This window comes from Canis aureus, chromosome 21, assembly GCF_053574225.1.
Source record: "Canis aureus isolate CA01 chromosome 21, VMU_Caureus_v.1.0, whole genome shotgun sequence".
In the NCBI taxonomy this organism is placed as follows: Eukaryota; Metazoa; Chordata; class Mammalia; order Carnivora; family Canidae; genus Canis; species Canis aureus.
The window spans coordinates 16353042-16372347 of record NC_135631.1 but is presented as its reverse complement, the minus strand read 5'-3'; the positions used below and the strand labels follow the sequence as shown (position 1 = coordinate 16372347).

At 36.8% G+C, this 19306-nt stretch overlaps 2 protein-coding genes and 1 long non-coding RNA gene across 5 annotated transcripts; 1 reads left to right on the top strand and 2 right to left on the bottom strand.

The window, feature by feature from the left end:
• Nucleotides 1-153: 153 nt before the first annotated feature.
• On the bottom strand, nt 154-3738 carry LOC144292644 (olfactory receptor 8K3-like). The gene is made up of 2 exons (XM_077863300.1): nt 2886-3738; nt 154-182 (listed from the first exon to the last, which is right to left on the bottom strand). Exons 1-2 carry the CDS (start codon nt 3736-3738, stop codon nt 154-156), a joined length of 882 nt encoding a protein of 293 aa, XP_077719426.1.
• LOC144292645 (uncharacterized) lies at nt 3407-17805 on the top strand. 3 transcript variants are annotated; one of them, XR_013360008.1, is made up of 4 exons: nt 3407-3723; nt 7534-7669; nt 13137-13255; nt 17501-17805. It is a non-coding gene; the product is annotated as an uncharacterized LOC144292645 (long non-coding RNA). The 3 variants fall into 3 exon arrangements; XR_013360009.1 differs by having other exon boundaries at nt 3409-3634; XR_013360010.1 differs by lacking the exon at nt 3407-3723 and adding an exon at nt 6873-7044.
• Nucleotides 14708-15655, bottom strand: LOC144292641 (olfactory receptor 8J2-like). Its single transcript, XM_077863294.1, has one exon. It carries the CDS (start codon nt 15653-15655, stop codon nt 14708-14710), a length of 948 nt encoding a protein of 315 aa, XP_077719420.1.
• Nucleotides 17806-19306: the final 1501 nt, after the last annotated feature.

Below are 19306 nucleotides of genomic sequence, written 5' to 3'. Positions count from 1 at the left end.
TGAAACATGATTGTTGATATCATTTGTCACCTTTGTATTGTATTTCATGTAAATTCTTTATGGATTTGTAAGAGGCACAATGGCAAGATCTCCATGTTTTGTATGACCAAATAATATTCCATTCCATACATATTCCACATCCTCTTTACCAACTCATCTATCAAGGGCTACTTGGGTTGCTTCTGTATCATGGCTACTGTAAATAATATTGCAATGGACATAAGAATGCACATATCTTTTCAAATTAGCATCTTTATGTTCTTTGGGTAAATACACAGCAGTGAAATTACTTGATTATATGGTATTTCTAATTTTAATTTTTAGAAGGACATCTATATTACTCCTTTAGGGACTATGACAACTAGGAAAATGTTTATATACTAAACACTAAATATATATACTAAAACCTTTAAATAGATAATGAAATCCAGTTGTGCTACTCCTGCCATTTTGTTCTCTTTTTTCAAGACCATCTTTATATTTTAGGCATTTTGCCTTTCTGAGTAAATTTTAGAGTCAGCTCCATTATTCTAAAAGAAAGAAGAAAAGACAAAGAAGGAATGAAGAAAGGAAGGAAGAATTAAAAAATTTAAAATAGTTCTAAAAATAATTTAAAACCTAATCTAGCTTTAAAGGAATTCATAACTGTTATTGGAATACCTCTGTGTTCTTTCTTCTTTTAAGATAGTCTAGATCCTTTTTTTTAATTGGTAGTTTTTTAATTCTACAGAAACATATAAATATTTAAATTTATAGCAAAAGAACAATTGTACCATTCAGTACACTGCTTACAATTTTTAAAATTACACATGATTCTTAAAATCAACCTGAGTATCACAAAATACTGTTGGATTCTGAATGTCACTGTATTAAATACATTGAATAATTTAAGGGAAACTAACCACATGACATTTATTCATCCAAATAATGGTATGGTATATGTAACATTATGTCTTCCTTAATAATTTAGCAAGGTTTTATAGTATCCAGCAGGAAAATCATGCAAATCGTTCACTAAAATTTTTCTAAGGTATTATAAAGTTTTATTTCAATTAAATTTTTAGTTTAAATTATATATATATATTTGGTAACTTGTAGTAAAAAAACAAAAACAAAAACAAAAACATAAAAACCCCAGATGTCTTAAATGCTGACCTTATATGCACCAATCTAGCAAAACTCAGGTATTATTTCTAATGTTTCAGAAATAAGCAATTTTGAATTGTTGCTGTACACATTTATGCTACCTAAAATAATCACACTTTTATTTCTGCTTTCCTTTTTTTTATAAATTTATTTTTTATTGGTGTTCAATTTAACAACATACAGAATAACACCCAGTGCTTATCCCATCAAGTGCCCCCCTCAGTGCCCGCCACCCAATTACCCCCATCCCACGCCCTCCTCACCTTCCACCACCCCTAGTTCGATTCCCAGAGTTAGGAGTCTTTATGTTCTGTCTCCCTTTCTGATATTTCCCACACATTTCTTCTCCCTTCCCTTATATTCCCTTTCACTATTATTTATATTCCCCAAATGAATGAGAACATATAATGTTTGTCCTTCTCCGACTGACTTACTTCACTCAGCATAATACCCTCCCGTTCCATCCACGTTGAAGCAAATGGTGGGTATTCGTCGTTTCTAATAGCTGAGTAATATTCCATTGTATACATAAACCACATCTTCTTTATCCATTCATCTTTCGATGGACACCGAGGCTCCTTCCACAGTTTGGCTATTGTGGAGGTTGCTGCTATAAAAATTGGGGTGGAGGTGCCCTGCCGTTTCACAGCATCTGTGTCTTTGGGGTAAATCCCCAGCAGTGCAATTGCTGGGTCCTAGGGTAGCTCTATTTTTAACTCTGAGGAACCTCCACACAGTTTTCCAGAGTGGCTGCACCAGTTCACATTCCCACCAACAGTGCAAGAGGGTTCCCTTTTCTCTGCATCCTCTCCAACATTTGTGGTTTCCTGCCTTGTTAATTTTCCCCATTCTCACTGGTGTGAGGTGGTATCTTATTGTGGTTTTGATTTGTATTTCCATGATGGCAAGTGACGCAGAGCATTTTCTCATGTGCATGTTGGCCATGTCTATGTCTTCCTCTGTGAGATTTCTCTTCATGTCTTTTGCCCGTTTCATGATTGGATTGTTTGTTTCTTTGGTGTTGAGTTTAAGAAGTTCTTTATAGATCTTGGAAACTAGCCCTTCATCTGATATGTCATTTGCAAATATCTTCTCCCATTCTGTAGGTTGTCTTTTAGTTTTGTTGACTGTATCCTTTGCTGTGCAAAAGCTTCTTATCTTGATGAAGTCCCAATAAGCATACACAGGCTCACATATCAACACGTAACAGACTGAGATGCAACCCACCACAATGGGATAAAGTTAAAGTGTTGGTACTTAAGGCAGACATTGTTGATTATTCATTGATGTGCATATTCCTTACACAAAGAACATTAAGTTCCATCTTCTCTGTGCCATATGCCAGTATGGTGGGCATATTTATTTCATATTTAATAAAAGAAATAAAAATATGAAAAAAGATTATCAGGGCATGATGTATTTTAAAGAAAACAAACAAAGCAAACCAAAACTTGCCTTCAGTTGCAAAATAAGTACTTGGTAATATGGGAACAGTGGTCTGGACTTGTCTTAGCACTTAAACCAAAGCTGGCATGAGAAGAATGATCACTACTGGAATACCTATGAGTTGAAAACAGGAAAAGCATTTCTAGCTTTCCACGACTTCTACACATTACTCCTTTCTAAGGCCAATGACATGTCCTAAACAGAAGTCTGTACCTATTTTATTACATGAACTGCCTATATTGAACTCTACACAGGCAGTTTATGCAGGTTTTTCCATATTCTATGCAGGGCACCTTTTACCTCTTTGTTCCTTAGGCTGTAGATCATGGGATTCAGCATAGGGATTATCAAAGTGTAAAATATAGAGGCAATTTTATCAGTATCAAAGGAATGACTGGATTTGGGCTGCACGTACATGAAGAAAAGAGTGACATACAATACAACAACCACCGTCAGGTGGGATCCACAGGTGGAGAAGGCCTTGTGCCTGCCATCTGCAGAGTTCATCCTAAGGATGGCCATAAGGATGAGGATGTAGGACACAAGCACTATGAGAAGGGAGGAAATCAAATTAAATGCTGAAAAGATCAGTATTATCAACTCAATGTCACGTGTGCTTGAACACAGCAAAGTTAACAAGGGAAGACTATCACAGTAAAAATGTCTAATGACATTATGTCCACAGAAGGATGCCATAAAAATCTTGATGGTGATTATCAGAGAGAGACAGGAACTGTAGACATAAGGGATTGCTACTAGCACCCAGCACACCCTTTGTGACATAACAATGGTGTAGAGTAGAGGGTTACAGATGGCCACATAGCGGTCATAGGCCATTGCTGACAGAATGAACAGCTCACTGATGATGAACAAGATGAAGAAAGCCAGCTGGGTAGCGCACCAGTTATAGGGGATCGTATTTTGATCAGCTACAAAATTTACTAACATTTTGGGTGCCACAGCTGATGAGTAGCCAAGATCAATGAAAGCCAGGTGTCTGAGGAAGAAGTACATGGGTGTTTGGAGCCTGGAGTCCACCTTGGTGAGGATGATCATGCCCAGGTTGCCCACCACTGAAACTGTGTAGATGATGAGGAAAAGCCCAAAGAAGGGAGCCTGCAGCTCAGGATGGTCAGTGATTCCCATTAGGATGAATTCTGTTAGCACTGTTAGATTTTGTTCATCCAGGCCATTAAGCGAAATTGCTGTGGGAACAACCATCACAAGAGTCATAGGGATTCAGGAGACAACATCTGTGGATCAGATTGGTCCAATTTTTTCGATTGGTTAATTTAAAATAGGACTCACCTCGACACTGAACCTGGAACCAAAAAAGGAGGTGTTACAACCTAAGATATACAGTAGTTAGTTTATTTATTTGTGCTGTTTGCTGGCTATTGTTACCAAGTCACTATCATCCATTTATGGTCTGTCAACAGGTATCATTAGACACATCTGGTCTTAAGTGGTAATCCTGATATCTTTTTAGATATGCTTTTACTTAACTTATCTATAATTGGTTAACACATAATAGCTAGGAAAGTATTCTAATATAAGTAAAAGCCCTTGCTTCTGGTCCTTGAAATTTTATCCCAACCTTTGTCCCAAAGAAAACCATGATTAATTCATGCAGTAGACTTTGGTTTACTTTTATCATTGTAGCTCTGCATATTTAAGACCATTCTCTTTCCACCATTCATATCATTTTTAAAACTGTATTTTCAGGACGCCTGGGTGGCTTAGCAGTTGAGCATCTGTCTTTGGCTCAGGGCAGGATATCGGGGTTCTGGGATTGAGTCCCACATCAGGCTCCCTGTGAGGAGTCTGCTTCTCTCTCTGCCTTTGTCTCTGCCTCTCTGTTAGTCTCTTATAAATAAGTAAATAAAATCTTAAAAAAATAAAACTGTATTCTCATTCTATTATGCTTTTATGGGTTTTAAAGAGTGTTTATAATTTGTAGATAATAGACGATAATTTAGCACTTTTACAGAAGTCCCAACTAGTGCATTCTAATGCACATAGATATCTTTTATTTCCCATAGAGTAGTGCATGTGGATTCTCAGCACTTGGGTGTTGACTCTTTCAGTGTGTGATTATTGCTATTTTTCATTCCAAATAAGGCCACATCTAGAAGTTATTCAATATGGTAAAAAATAAAAATAAAGTAGTCCTTCCCATATTTGCTTTAACTTACCCCTAATATCTCTGAGGTAGGCATAATGTAATTAGATTTCTCTAACACATTTTTTAAAGGATTTTATTTATTCATGAGACACACACACACACACACAGAGAGAGAGAGAGAGAGGCAGAGACACAGGCAGAGGGAGAAGCAGGCTCCATGCAGGGAGCGCAACATGGAACAGGATCCCAGGTCTCCAGGATCATGTCCTGGGCTGAGGATGGCACTAAACCGCTGAGCCATCCAGGTTGCCCGGTCAAGCACTTTTTAAGGAAAAAGTCATTAAATTGTATTTGTTGATGTATCTCCTAAAATCATTCAGTAAGCTGCTATAAATGTACTCACCCTACCAAGAAAAATATCACGCCAACACTGGGTGTGCTATCTCAAATTCAATACAGGCTGGCAAATCACATTGCCTGAAGCAGATGAATGAAAGACATAGTAGTGGGAAATGAGGGGAAAGACATATAGCATGATTCAGTAGAAGTATTTACTTTGTGTTTGTTTAAATGAGATGGATCAGGACAAATGATTACTAGATCCAGATAAAGCCAACAGGGCATGGCTTTGGGAGAAATGGAATACACATATATTTTAATTTAAATCCTATTCTTACACCTTTATTTCATCTTCTGTCAACTATAGGTGAAATGTTTCTTGTAAACTCAGTTTATTTAAGGATTGCACTTTATCTACCTCTTCTTTTCCAAGTCTGTTTTCCTTCAGACTGTTTTCAAAAGTAGGTACTTCTAAAGTTTTATGGGGAAAAAAAAATCATCTGATTTCATTACAAAGTCTTCTAGAGTATAAAAAAATGAGGACTACATTGTGACTCATTCTAGGAGGCCCTAAATCCTGATTTAAACATACACATACTTGTATATGCAAATTATAATATTTTGTTATATTTATATATGTTAAAGCTCACTACATATTCAGGCCTATACTTTCACTTATGCAGCTGTAAAACTGTAAACAATATTAATATATCATTGATATATGTTTAAAAATGCCTAAGAGTGATAAAACACTTGTTCAAGCTGGGTTGATCCTATGTTTGGCTGGACCGTTTTCTTCTGGAAAATCTGTAATCAGATTTTACCACATCATCAAAAAGAATTAGGGGATAAACGAGCATCTGAATAGATGATGAATTAATACCAGTTAGAATGGACAAAAGCAACTAAAATTAAGAATAAAAGTGAAATCCCATATTGATGGAATATTTTATAGAAACAAAACCTACTCCTAAAGAGAGAAAAATTCAACCCTTTTGGGGACGCATTATAGAAGTCCTAAGTAAATTAATAGAAACTCAATGTCCTGGATTGTACAACCTGATGTGACAAAATGTTACTTGTGTTGAAATTGATCTATTAATTCAATGACCTTACAATCAAAAATCAGTAAGGATATTTATAGATTTTGATATTAGTTTCAAATGCATTTTGAAAATGCAAACTGTTAAGAAGAAGCAAGACACTTTTGAAGGGACTTGTTTTACCAGATAATAAAACTTTTGCTGGATTTCTTGAGATGATATGGTAGACATCAATGAAAAAGAATGGGAACCTCGGGCAAAGACCCATGCATGCAAAGAACTGTAATATATGAGAAAAGGGGCATGTCAGGACAGGCATGAAAAAATGGTCTTCATTGGATCTGGGGAAGGTGATCATCCTTACAAAGGATGATGAACTTGGATGTTCTGTTCATCCACACAAAAATCAACTGTAGACTTGTCAAGGACATCATGTCATAAGAAACTGTTCGCAATTCATAACCTTAAAAACTAAAAGCTCTGGATGCCCATAAAAAAAGAAATTTCCAAAATATAGAATAGTAATTTAACATTATTTTGGCAGATGAAACTACTTCACAAAATTTACTCTGTCCAAAAACCTATTCAAATTAACAAAATATTCACAGCAAAGCAATTTGAAACATCCATTAGCAGCAATCAAACAAACGAAAAACTCCAATGCTTTAAGCTACAAAAATTATATCCCAAAGAACTATTCCATAGCAGCTTGTAGAGTTGGCAAATCTCTTCATCTCAACATGCATTTTATTGCGATTTTTACAAATGCCTGCAGTTCCCCTGAAACTCATTTGAGTGAATATTTATGTGGTACTCCTTTCCCCAGTCCTACCCAAGCACTGTCTGGAAAAAGCAAGGAAATTGAGCATCAAACCTGACTCTTCTCAGATGGAAGCAGGAACTCGGAACTGTTCCAGGGCCTGGGGTTAGACAGGGAGCCCAAGGGTGCGAATACCTAATCTCAATCAATATTCTATAACTTTTTGTAAATAGCCTCAGCAGAGATTAATGGGTCCAACTGAGAATATTGCAATCCCATTAAAAGGAGAGAGGGATCCAGAGGTGAGGGAGGGACAGAGGAGGATCCTAAGCTGAGGTTGCAAAAGTGCTTACTTCCCCTCTCATGATGTGTATTGTCTAGAATCTCAATCTAAATGTAGAAATAATCAGAAATAGAAATGAGGTCCCTTACCACCTTCAGAGAACATACTAATAGTGGTAAACATATATCTTAGCTCTAAGAAATCTAGTTAGGAAAAGAGATGAGTAATATACATGATGTACTGAGTTGGCATTGGTGACAATACTCATATGTGTCCCTTAAATTGAACAAGGAATCAAGAATCATCACTGCAGGTAATCTAGCAATCATATCGGTGGCCGCTACTCACCTTAAGTGGTGACTGGCTTCCTATTTTCTTGTGTGATTACCAGCCTGACTACAGTGGGAAGAATTTATGAGCATCTCCTCTATTTGAGAAACTCCTCTGGGAACTTGAATGCAATCCTGAGTTATTCCCAAAGCATCTGAGAGCAGGAAATGATGTCACTCATCTTTGCTAATTATTCCGTGAGTTTTATTTCCCTATTGAGGTAATATTTTATGTATATATATATATATATATAACATATATATACATAAAATATAATGTGTATATATACAAATATGAACATATATATGAAGTCACATATATATATACATGAAATTTACTTTGCTTCTAATTTGCTATTTTTGTTTTTTTACTGAAATATCTGCTTTTAAATAGATCATTTCTCAGATACATGCTTTATTCATCTAGAAATTACATAAACTTTCAGCATTTTCCACAAAAGCTTCTTCCATGTGTTATATTTGAGGATTAACAAAACTATTTAAACATGTCCTATAGTGTGTTAGAAGATACAAAAGGAATAAAAATTATGAATATGTGTCTAACTCCTATTTTTTTTCTTTTTCTAATAAGGGCTAAAATTGAGTTAGTGATACTGTAATTCCACACCCGAGGTGCATACTGAAACTAATTTCCCTTGTCCGTTTCTAGCTCTCTTCCCCATGGGTACCTCTTTTACAAAAGCTGATGTATGTCCTAAAATGGAATATAGCTTTATAAAGTAAAATAATGTATGTTTTAAAGTGCACAATATGTTATATATAACTCATTTGGATATCCAATGGTTTTCACTAAACTATCTGTTTTTGAATTATATTCATTTTATTACATCCATACCAATATTTTGCTGACACTGAATAAAATTGTTACACTCTCATTCTACCCCCCATTTACTATAGGTTTGCTCTAATTCTTTAGGCATTTAGAGAGATACCGACCTTTGGATCTCCATATATTATCACAATTAAGAACTTTGAGTGTGGTTCTTGCTAACCCATGAATGGACATGTCTACAATGTATCTTGCATTCCCGACTGGGGAAAAATAAGTACAGTTAATTGATTTAAATAAATTAGTTCTAAATAAAGATTTCTTTCATTAATGTGTATTCCACCCTCAGTATCCTAGTGTTTTCAGACCCTGGACATCCAACTTATGAATATGCACCACTTGTACAAATGGTAAAAGTTGCAACAAATAATTACATGAAATTTAGTTTGACAGAGCTAAATGGTTTCACTTGTTTTAATACATTATTTTTTCAAGGAATCCAAATATTGTTCTTGACTGGAAGTAGAAAAATGCACTAAGTATAATCCCTGTCATCAAAGAAGTTCAAGGATTATAATGGAGACATATACTATTGATTTTTATATAACTTTAGTATTTGAATGTCTATCACAGTGATAGTGCTGATGAAGTTGTTGTTAGATGACAAAACATTTGCACACAGCTTGTAGCTGAGTCTAGGAGGGGAGGCCACCAAATTCTACTTTTCCTCCTGGACACCTGGAAAGCTGACTTCTCATCCTCCTGGCAGGTGTGCAGAATTGGCTGAGCTGCAGCCTGACTCTCCTGTGGTGGCACAGCGCCCCCCCCCCCCACCCCGTGTGCAGCCATCCTTCACCCCTGCATGCTGGTCCTGGGGGCCTGCCACACTGCCTTTCTGTTTCAGAGCTTATAATTCCCCGTGGTTGAAGCATGAAATACACATAAAATGCTGAAAAATCCTGAGAAAAAATGCAAGGAGAAAGGTGATTACAACAGAGATTAAGAAACTGCTAGTTTGCCCCCAAATTTGATTAGTCTGTGATCTAGCACCCAAGTTTTAGGCATCCATATCTAAACATGAAAGTATCTTCTTTACATATTTCATAAAGATTTTAAATTAATATAGCATAATCTCAGCCCATATCTTAATCACTTTTGACTGTACACATTAATAATATTTATCATTCTAATAACATTAACTTATTAGATCTTTAAATACATATTTCAAGTATTTTAAAGAAATAATTAGTAATTTCTTCTGACAATTATAATTCAAACTACTTTTGTGGTTAGATGCTTTTAAATCGAAGTATAATGAACACAAAATTCTGTATTAGTTTCAGGTATATTACATATGGGTTCTATTAATTGTGTACACTATCAGTGCTCATCATGATAAGTGCAGTCACAGTTTGTCACCATTCAATACTATTATAATATTATTGACTATTCTCTGTAGAGTGCTTTCCATATCTGTGATTTACATATTTTAAACTGGAAGTTTGTATCTTTTAATCCCCTCTATCTATTTTGCTCATTTCCTCTACGCTTCCTTTCTGGAAAAAACTAGTGTGTTCTCTTTATTTAAGAATCTGTTTGTTCATTTGCTTTGCTTTTATAGTCCACAAATATGTGAAATCACAAAGTATTTGCTTTTTTCTCTTGAATTTATTATACTTAATGTGATACCTCTAGGTCTTTCTATGTGGTCACAAATTGAGAGAACTCATGGTGGTTATGATTGTGCAATATTCTATTCTGTATTCTTTTTAAGAAGTAGTCATTTTTGTATTTATATTATAAGTAACCTAATGTCTTGTACATTTTGTGAGCTGAGGTAAGAATTGTTATCAAAACTATGTTTGTCGACAAAATTTCTCTAATCCAAATAATGATTGTTCATTAGCTTTATAAATATTGAAGGAGTCAAAACCAATCCTGAAGGAAAGGTTGGAACAGTGACATGGAGTATAACTTATGGAAGGGCATCAAACTTCATAAACAGTAGCTCTATTTAATAGAAGGAAAGAAAAATTCAGTGGCCTTTATTGAGACACAGAGAGAAAAGAAAAGTGGTACAAAGAGAAGGAGCAAAACAAGGAATAATGATAAAGTTTGAATCTGGAGATATAAGAAGAGCAGTCAGAAATTAATTTGTGGTGGTGTAGTTAAGTTTCTCTAAACATAAGGAGGCAGTGTGACAGGATACAAAATAAATGCCCAGAAATCAGTAGCATTTCTATAGACTCACCATGAGGCTGAAGAAAGAGAAATTAAGGAGTCAATCCCATTTACAATTGCACCCAAAAGCATAAGATACCTAGGAATAAACCTAACCAAAGAGATAAAGGATCTATACCCTCAAAACTACAGAACACTTCTGAAAGAAATTGAGGAAGACACAAAGAGAAGGAAAAATATTTCATGCTCATGGAATGGAAGAATTAATATTGTGAAAATGCCAGTGCTACCCAGGGCAATTTACACGTTTAATGCAATCCCTATCAAAATACCATGGACTTTCTTCAGAGAGTTGGAACAAATCATTTTAAGATTTGTGTGGAATCAGAAAAGACCCCGAGTAGCCAGGGGGAATATTAAAAAAGAAAACCAGAGCCGGGGGCCTCACAATGCTGGATTTCAAGTTGTACTACAAAGCTGTGATCACCAAGACAGTGTGGTACTGGCACAAAGACAGACACATAGATCAATGGAACAGAATAGAGAACCCAGAAATAGGCCCTCAACTCTATGGTCAACTAATATTCCACAAAGCTGGAAGACAATTCACTGGAAAAAGGACAGTCTCTTCAATAAATGCTGCTGGGAAAATTGGACATCCACATGCAGAAGAATGAAACTAGACCATTGTTTTACACCATACACAAAGATAAACTCAAAATGGATGAAATATCTAAATGTGAGACAAGATTCCATCAAAACCCTGGGGGAGAGCACAGGAAATACCCTTTTTGAATTTGGCCACAGCAACTTCTGCAAGATACCTCTATGAAGGCAAGGGTAACAAAAGCAAAGCTGAACTACTGGGACTTCATCAAGATAAAAAGCTTCTGCACAGCTAGAGAAACAGTCAACAAAACTAAAAGACAAACTACAGAATGGGAGAAGATATTCGCAAATGACCTATCAGATAAAGGGCTAGTATACAAGATCTATAAAGCACCTATTAAACTCAACAGCAAAGAAACAGATAATCCAATCATGAAATGGACAAAAAACTTGAACAGAAATTTCACCAAAGAAGACCTATACTTGGCCAACAAACCCATGAGAAAATGCTCCACGTCACTGGCCATCAGTGAAATACAAATCAAAACTATAATGAGATGCCACCTCACACCAGTGAGAATGGGGAAAATTCACTGTTAAACAAGACAGGAAAAAAATAAAATAAAAAATAAACAAGACAGGAAACAACAAATGTTGGAGAGGATGTGGAGGAAGGGGTACCTTTTGCACTGTTGGTAGGAATGTGAACTGGTACAGCCACTCTGGAAATCTGTGTGGAGGTTCCTCAAAGAGTGAAAAATAGATCTGCCCTACGACCCAGCAATTGCAGTACTGGGGATTTACCCCAAAGATATAGATGCAGTGAAAGACTGAGACACCTGCACCCCAAAGTTTATAGCAGCAATGTCCACGATAGCCAACTGTGAAAGGAGCCTTGGTGTCCAATGAAAGATGAATGGATAAAGAAGATGTGGTCTATGTATACAATGGAATATTACTCAGCCATTAGAAACAATGAATACCACCATTTGCTTCAATGTGGATGGAACTGGAGGGTATTATGCTGAGTGAAGTAAGTCAATTGTAAAAGGACAAACATTATATGGTCTCATTGATATGGGGAATAAAAAAATTGTGAAAGGGATTATAGGGGAGAGGAGAGAAATGGAGTGGAAAATATCAGTGAGGGAGACAGAACATGAGAGACTCCTAACTCTGGGAAAGTAACAAGGGGTAGTGGAAGGGGAGGTGGGGTGGATGGGGTGACTTGGTGACGGACACTGAGGGGGGCACTTAACAGGATGAACATAGGGTTTTTACTATATGTTGGCAAATTGAACTCCAATAAAAAAAATACAAAAAAAAAAAAACATAAGGAGACCTGATGCTACCATAGAACCCTCTATCTTGTCTCCTGTCACTCATATCTTCAGTGATTTCTACTTCTTTATTGATTTTCCTTGAAAGGGTTTTTTTCTTTCCATGGAAATGGCTTGTGGAAGCAGACTTTTGTTTGTGTTTTTTTAATTTTTTTTTTTTTTTTGGAAGCAGAAATGATAGATGGGACTCATGGCATCGAGATATCTGGTGAAGCCTTTTGGACTTGCAGGGAGATGGCATTAGCAGTTCAAACCAAGCTTATCTAGACCTGAAGAGACAATAAAATCTCCATTGGAAGTCTTACATTTGTTTAGATTAACCTTTCAACTGAAAAATTCAGAAACATGCCAATTACTGTTACCTATCAGACAATTGATAAAGGAGGAAACAATCATGCTACACACATCTCTTGGGTCATAAGTAAAATGTTGGGATATATGATCATGGTGCTTCAAAACGAAAGGAGCTGCTGTGAAAATACTCCTTCAGTAAGTTTTCGGGTCAAAATGGCATTTTCTAGGCTGAATTTGAGAAACTTGGATGGTTTTTCTTATTTTCGTGGTCTTGAAACGATTCTTTGTGTGGCACTGTGCTTTCTGCCTGAACATCCCTATATACAGAGTGGGGTCAAAGCTACCACTACTGTGGTAGTTTCAGGAGGGGCTCTGTGGTGCTGTTTGATGTGTGTCCTATCTCCTTTTTTTTTTTTTTTTTTTTTTTTTTTATATGTCCTATCTCTTACAGGTGCAGTCAGACCTTGCTTTGTGACTGTCTTGCATCTTCCTGCTCCCCTCACCACCAGGGGGATTTTGTTGTCACTGTCTGGACACAAATGCCATGGAACCTGCAGAGCAGTTAGGAAGGTATAAACTGGAAGTACAGGTGACTTAGCATCTCGCAGGTTGATAGCTTTGACCAATTGGAGATCAGTGCTGCCACATAAATGAGTTTCCCTACGTTACTTCAAGGAAAGGTGGTACTGGGCTCATGTGCCTGCGTGGTTGGTTGAATGTGTGGATTCGTCAATTCTGATAAACGTGTACAAGTGATATGTGAGTGGGTGTGCATGTGTGTGTGTGCATGCGCTGTGTTACCTTTCAACCTAATGAACTTATCCTTCATTTAGAGTGGGCATTGTGTAGAGTTTGTTTAGGGTAAATTTTGTAGCTAACACATGCATAAAGGGTATATGCTATATAAGCTTTTGAGAGACTATCCCCTTGAGTACTAGTGAATGAGACAGGTGCAAGGTTTTAGACTGCCCAGCTAAGATACTATGCCAATATACAGATGTAGATGTTTTAGGCAGAATCATGTACGCCCACCTACCCACCAAGGAAGCCCACATTCCTATCCCCAGGACTGTGAACATGCTGTCTTCCATGAAAAAAGAGACCAGAAGTATTGAACATACAGTCTCACTTTATATTTTCAGCTTTGCTGTTTGTTTATGACTAAATTGACAAGTGATTCATAGACCCGAGTTTCATGTTCCCTATAGTTGCCTTCTTTCTGACATCCCACCTCCCCAAATTTCATATCATTTACAGATGTTGCCTGTCTTGCATGCCCTGACCAGTCTCCCTTACTCATTGTATATTAGGAACATTTTACATGTACAGAAGTAGATATGGCACATGATGACTGTTAATTTTTTCCATCAGAGTTCCCTTGAGAGTTGGTGTCTCTTTGAGGAGAATGTTTTTATTTTCATTCCAATGAGATTTTACTCAAAAACACACTATATACAAATATCAAAAGAGCCCTATACCACAACGTTTGCTCTGAGAATAAGACATGGAGAATGTTAATTTTATGGCACATTGGAATGAAATATCAACATTTTGCCTCGTCTACATGTAACACATGATAGTAGTGGAAATGTAGAATCTCCTTTTGTAGGTTTCCTTTTTCTGTTTGCTACAGGTTCTCTTTCAATGGATATCTAGGCTTTTTTGCTGTTTTTAGTTTTTCTCTTACAGATTTCTTTTTCTGTGATTCAAATTTATTATGGTGCAAGACAAAAATGAATTTAAGAAAGTCAAGATATATGAATCACAGAAAATACAATATTGTGTTTTACTTTAAAATATGCTTACTTTGAAAATATTTTTTACCACTTAAGCGTATTTTGTATGGTCAACTAATATGTCTTTGTATTAGGGATAGTTGGATATTTGACGGTGGAATAGAAAGAGTTAAGATGTACCCATTGAATCCACAAAATTTATAACTATTTATTGCCTCTACTTAGTAGATACTAGGTTTTCAGGAGCAAATAAAAACCCTTAAGTAAGAGAACTGAATCTTCATATTTACACTAATTTGAAAGCCTGGCAAGGGCTCTTTAGGAATCTCTTGAATGCATCTTTCACATCCTTGTTCCTTAGGCTGTAAATGAGGGGATTCAGCATTGGTATCACCAGGGTGTAGAAGACAGAGGCCATTTTATCAGTATCTAATGAGTGGTTGGTCCCTGGTTGCAAATACATGAAGAGAAGGGTCCCATAGAACACAGTGACAGCCATCATGTGGGAGGCACAGGTGGAAAAGGCTTTTCTTCGGCCCTCTGAGGAACGTATCCTCAAAATGGCAAGGACAATGTGGAAGTAGGAGGTTAGAACAATAATCATGGAGAAAAACAAATTGGTCCCGGCAGAGGTAAACACTACTGTTTCTGGAATGTAGGTATCAGAACAGGACAATGCCAACAAAGGGACATTATCACAGTAAAAATGGTCGATTATGTTGGAAGAGCAGTATGACACAGAGAACACACAGGAGGAAACGGTCAGTGCTGTGGTCAGACTGTAGAGGTATATGAGGGACACCAGCAGAAGGCAGATCTGCGGAGATACCACCACCATGTAGAGCAGGGGGTTGCAAATAGCCACGTAGCGGTCGTAGGCCATTGCAGCCAGCATGAAAATCTCCCCCACGATAAAAACTAAGAAGCCACCCAGCTGGGCTGCACATCCATAGTAGGATATGGTTTTCTTTGAAGCCAAGAAGTTGACCAACATCTTAGGGGCAATGACAGTAGAATCGCCAAGATTGATGATAGCCAAGTGCCTGAGGAAGAAGTACATGGGCGTTTGAAGCTGCGAGTCAACACTGGTGAGGGTGATGATGCCCAGGTTCCCTGCCACGGTGAGCCCATAGATCACCAGGAAAACAAAGAAGAGTGGCATCTGGAGGTCTGGGCGGTCTGAGACTCCCCTGAGAATGAACTCAGTCAGGTGGGTCAGGTTCCCTGAGGCCATTTAATTTGCTGTTCTCATCTTTTAATGGAGAAAATGGGAGGAGATTAATAGATGGTCAAGTTGATTTTTCTGGTTCATGCTGGATAGTAGACTGTTTCTTTTAAATCAGATTACTTTTGTTCACAATTGAAAATGTCAGACCTTACTTGTATATCTCTCAATTTTTAACAAATTCAGAAATACAAAGACCAGTTTTTTCTAAAGATCAGTTTTAGCTTAATGAAACTGTTTTCCCAAGCTCTTTTTAACTCTGGGCTAAATACAATTTATATTGGTTTTATATGTAGTAATTTACTATATGTATTAAAATTTTACTCACATAGTCATATTAATTACAATATTCCCCAAATATATATTTACATCAACACTCATGCTTCTGTGTATGTTTTTAACTACATTTGAGAAGTTGATGAAACAGATGACTTCCAGTGACTTTCAGTTATTTTTAACTTTCTGCCATTGGCTTTCTCTACAACCTGTATCTTATCAGCCTGGGGATTTTTAGGTATCTGCATGAAATACTTGACTATATTGGATTTTCTTTAACTATGTCTACAACATCATGCTGTTTCAGCTGCCACCAACAGACTGTACCTCAGTCTGTTCCTTCTAGTGTTATTCAGAACCTGAATTTTTAAAAAAAATAATCATGTTTCTTCAGCCAAATAACTTGGTCCTTTTATCACTCTAACCTCCATCTGCTCAGACAGTTTTTTATTAATGTGTCCTGGCAGCCTCTCTTTTTTTTCCATCTTACAGCTGTTTCCTATAAAGTATTTGAAGCTGTTTTGATATTTTGAAAAATATTACTTGTAGGTTTGATTTCCTCAAGCTTGATTTGCTCAAGCTCTTTCTTGCTTAGATAAACGTGTGGAGAAGACTGATAACATTATTCACTATGTGGTGTACTCTGGGCCCAGAATGATGCTAGTCATTTCATTATAATGATCTCATTACTCTACAGGAGAGTCCTAGAAGATGGTTGTAATTATTTGTATGTCTGATAAGACAGTTGATAAGTTACACAGAATCTGTGACCAATATTGATTGATACTATGGTTTTATGGTTTTGCTTTATGTGTTTTGTTTGCTTGTTTGTTTGGTCACTTCGTTGGTTGGCTGTTAGTCCACCAATTACTGAGTGTGTGATTTTTTTGTATCAAGTATTTATATTTTTGTGTTGTGTGAATGTAATGAAATAATACACAAACACCAGTTAGTAGAGCCTGTTAACAATGAATGCAGAAAAATTGGTATCAGCAGGTCTTGCTATAGCATGTTTTAAATGATTTTCTAATGTAATTTCCTGTTTATGTCCTCGTAACCCATTCTTCCTCACTAAGCAGTTTTATAGTTGAAATGTGAAATAGTGAGTGAAGTATAATTTTCATATTCAGGTAACTGGGATACATGGTATCTGGCTATCTACTTAATGAACAAATCAGGTTGTATTCTCCCAAAATCTGATTATTTCTTAAGTCTGTGGTGTCTGTTAATTTAAAGATATTTCATTCCATATTCCAAAAATATGTCTGATGAGGTTATAGGACTATATTGCACTAGATATTCCATATCTCTTCTCCTACCACCACATCTGAAAAGAAATGCACAGGTGAGTTTATCATTGTAACCAGAGTGGCAGTACTCATTTTAAACAAAACATTTCCTGTTTGTTTCTGGCTCATAAGGCAGCTCACTGCATGTTTTACTCTGAGACATAGATAATAAATATATCCTTAATATATGAAGAGGGGAAATAAAAGAGCATCAATAGTCATTGTGGATTGTGAACTATGAATTCATGCAATTAACTTTTTTTTAAAATTTATTCAGAGGCAGAGAGAGAGAGAGAGAGAGAGAGAGAGGGAGAGAGAGAGAGAGAGAGAGGCAGAGACACGGGAAGAAGGAGAAGCAGGCTCCATGCTGGGAGCTCTAAGTGGGACTGGATCCCGGGTCTCCAGGAGCACACCCCGGGCTGCAGGCGGCGCTAAACCGCTGCGCCACCGGGGCTGCCCCATGCAATTAACTTTTAAAAAACATATTTGCATGAAACATTACCTGTTTTAATTCCTTCTTCTAAAGCAATATTACTAATGTCAAAGCTTGGTAGTTTTTTTCTCTTGGTAAGCATGCCACTGAAATAAAGTACTTTTCTCTTATTAATTCAGGATGGTTTCAGATTGGTTTCTGATAAAGCTATGTTAGTTTTTTACACATATTTTTTCAAGTTCGCTTTGGAAAAGAAATATTTTATGAATCTATCAAAACAAAATGTCAGTAAAAGAACTTTAAAGATGTACATAATGTTGAGGTGCCAGGGTGGTGCCATTGGTTAAGCATTCAACTCTTGGTTTCAACTCAGGTCTTGATCTCACGTTCCTGAGATCCAGCCCTGAGTGGGACTCCTTGCTTAGTGCAGAGTCTGATTGATATTCTCTCTCTCTGCTCCTCCCACTCCTTCTCTCTATCTCTCTAAAATAAAAATAAATAAATAAATAATACACCTAATGTTAAGCATTCATATTACATTTTGGCTGAGAAATAATATTGAAAATATTTATAAGTAATCTTCTGAAATGATTTTAAGAGATGTTCCATTGGTCTCTAATTGTATAATTTTGTCTTGAACTTATTTAAACCTGAGTTGTGTTTGAGATAAACTGCATCTTGACATGACCTGGCAGTGTCCACCAGCAACTGAAAGCCTTCTGGTTGACACCATGGAACCTTTCCTTGTTAGATTCATCACCTTGGCAATGTGAACAACCAGAAGGAGAGAAACATTTTTCTTGATATTAAGCAATTTAGTAGGCCTTTCTTGGAGAAGAAATCTATTTCAAAGACATATAAGAAGCTTCCTGTCTGGTGTAGAGTGCCTTCTAAAACATCAATTGTACAAGCTCTAAGGCAGAAACATTCCTCTTATCCTAATGAAAAATAGAATCCTCATAATGACTCTTTGTTATTCTGCAGAGATACCCATGCTGTTGTCTTTATCAGCAGGGATTCTGGGCACCATTGTTGGAGTCATTTCCCTTCCCTTCCAGTTAGCCATCAGGAAAAGTGAATAGAGCAGATATCATTACAGTCCTGAGTCTGACTTGAATCCATAAAGCTCCCAAGATACTTGGTCTTCACATCCAGGATGAGTACTAAGTAAACTGTTGGGGTGAACCTACCTGACCCAGAGATCTGCTGAGACCCATTGCAAAGGTTCTGCACACTGAAGAGATTTACAAGTGTCTGAAATCCCTGAAGGCCCAACACTGAAGTAAACTTGTTTATGGATCCGGTCCCTACACAGGAAAACAGAAATTCCCAGATAAAGTTTTGATTCTCCAGGGAAAGAAAGACCAATTAATGAAGTCTCCACACAAGAATTATACCTACAGAGTGAAAATATTATATAGCCTAGGGATGTACTTAGATTATTTTACTAAGTAGCAATCATGGGCAATTATTCCACTCTTTGTTTGTTTTGAATTGTCCTCTGTAATCTTTTCAGAAATGTGGCTGCTGGCCCTGGGGTGGAGAAAATCCAACATTTGGGAAGCTGGGGATTCTGGCCCTAATGTTCCCCTTTACTGTGAATATCAGGAATAGAACTGAATGCAAAGCTTCTATTCTCATGTCAAGAACAAGTCCTGGTGT

What these genes read in the sequence shown, in the direction of transcription:
- LOC144292644 (XM_077863300.1), bottom strand. Translation starts at nt 3,738, where the DNA reads ATGGGAATCACTGACCATCCTGAGCTGCAGGCTCCCTTCTTTGGGCTT. An exon ending in AAGGAACAAAGAGGTAAAAG is followed by an intron (nt 183 to 2,885) that starts GTGCCCTGCATA and finishes GCCATGATACAG; the next exon opens with AAGCAACCCAAGTAGCCCTT.
- LOC144292641 (XM_077863294.1), bottom strand. Translation starts at nt 15,655, where the DNA reads ATGGCCTCAGGGAACCTGACCCACCTGACTGAGTTCATTCTCAGGGGA.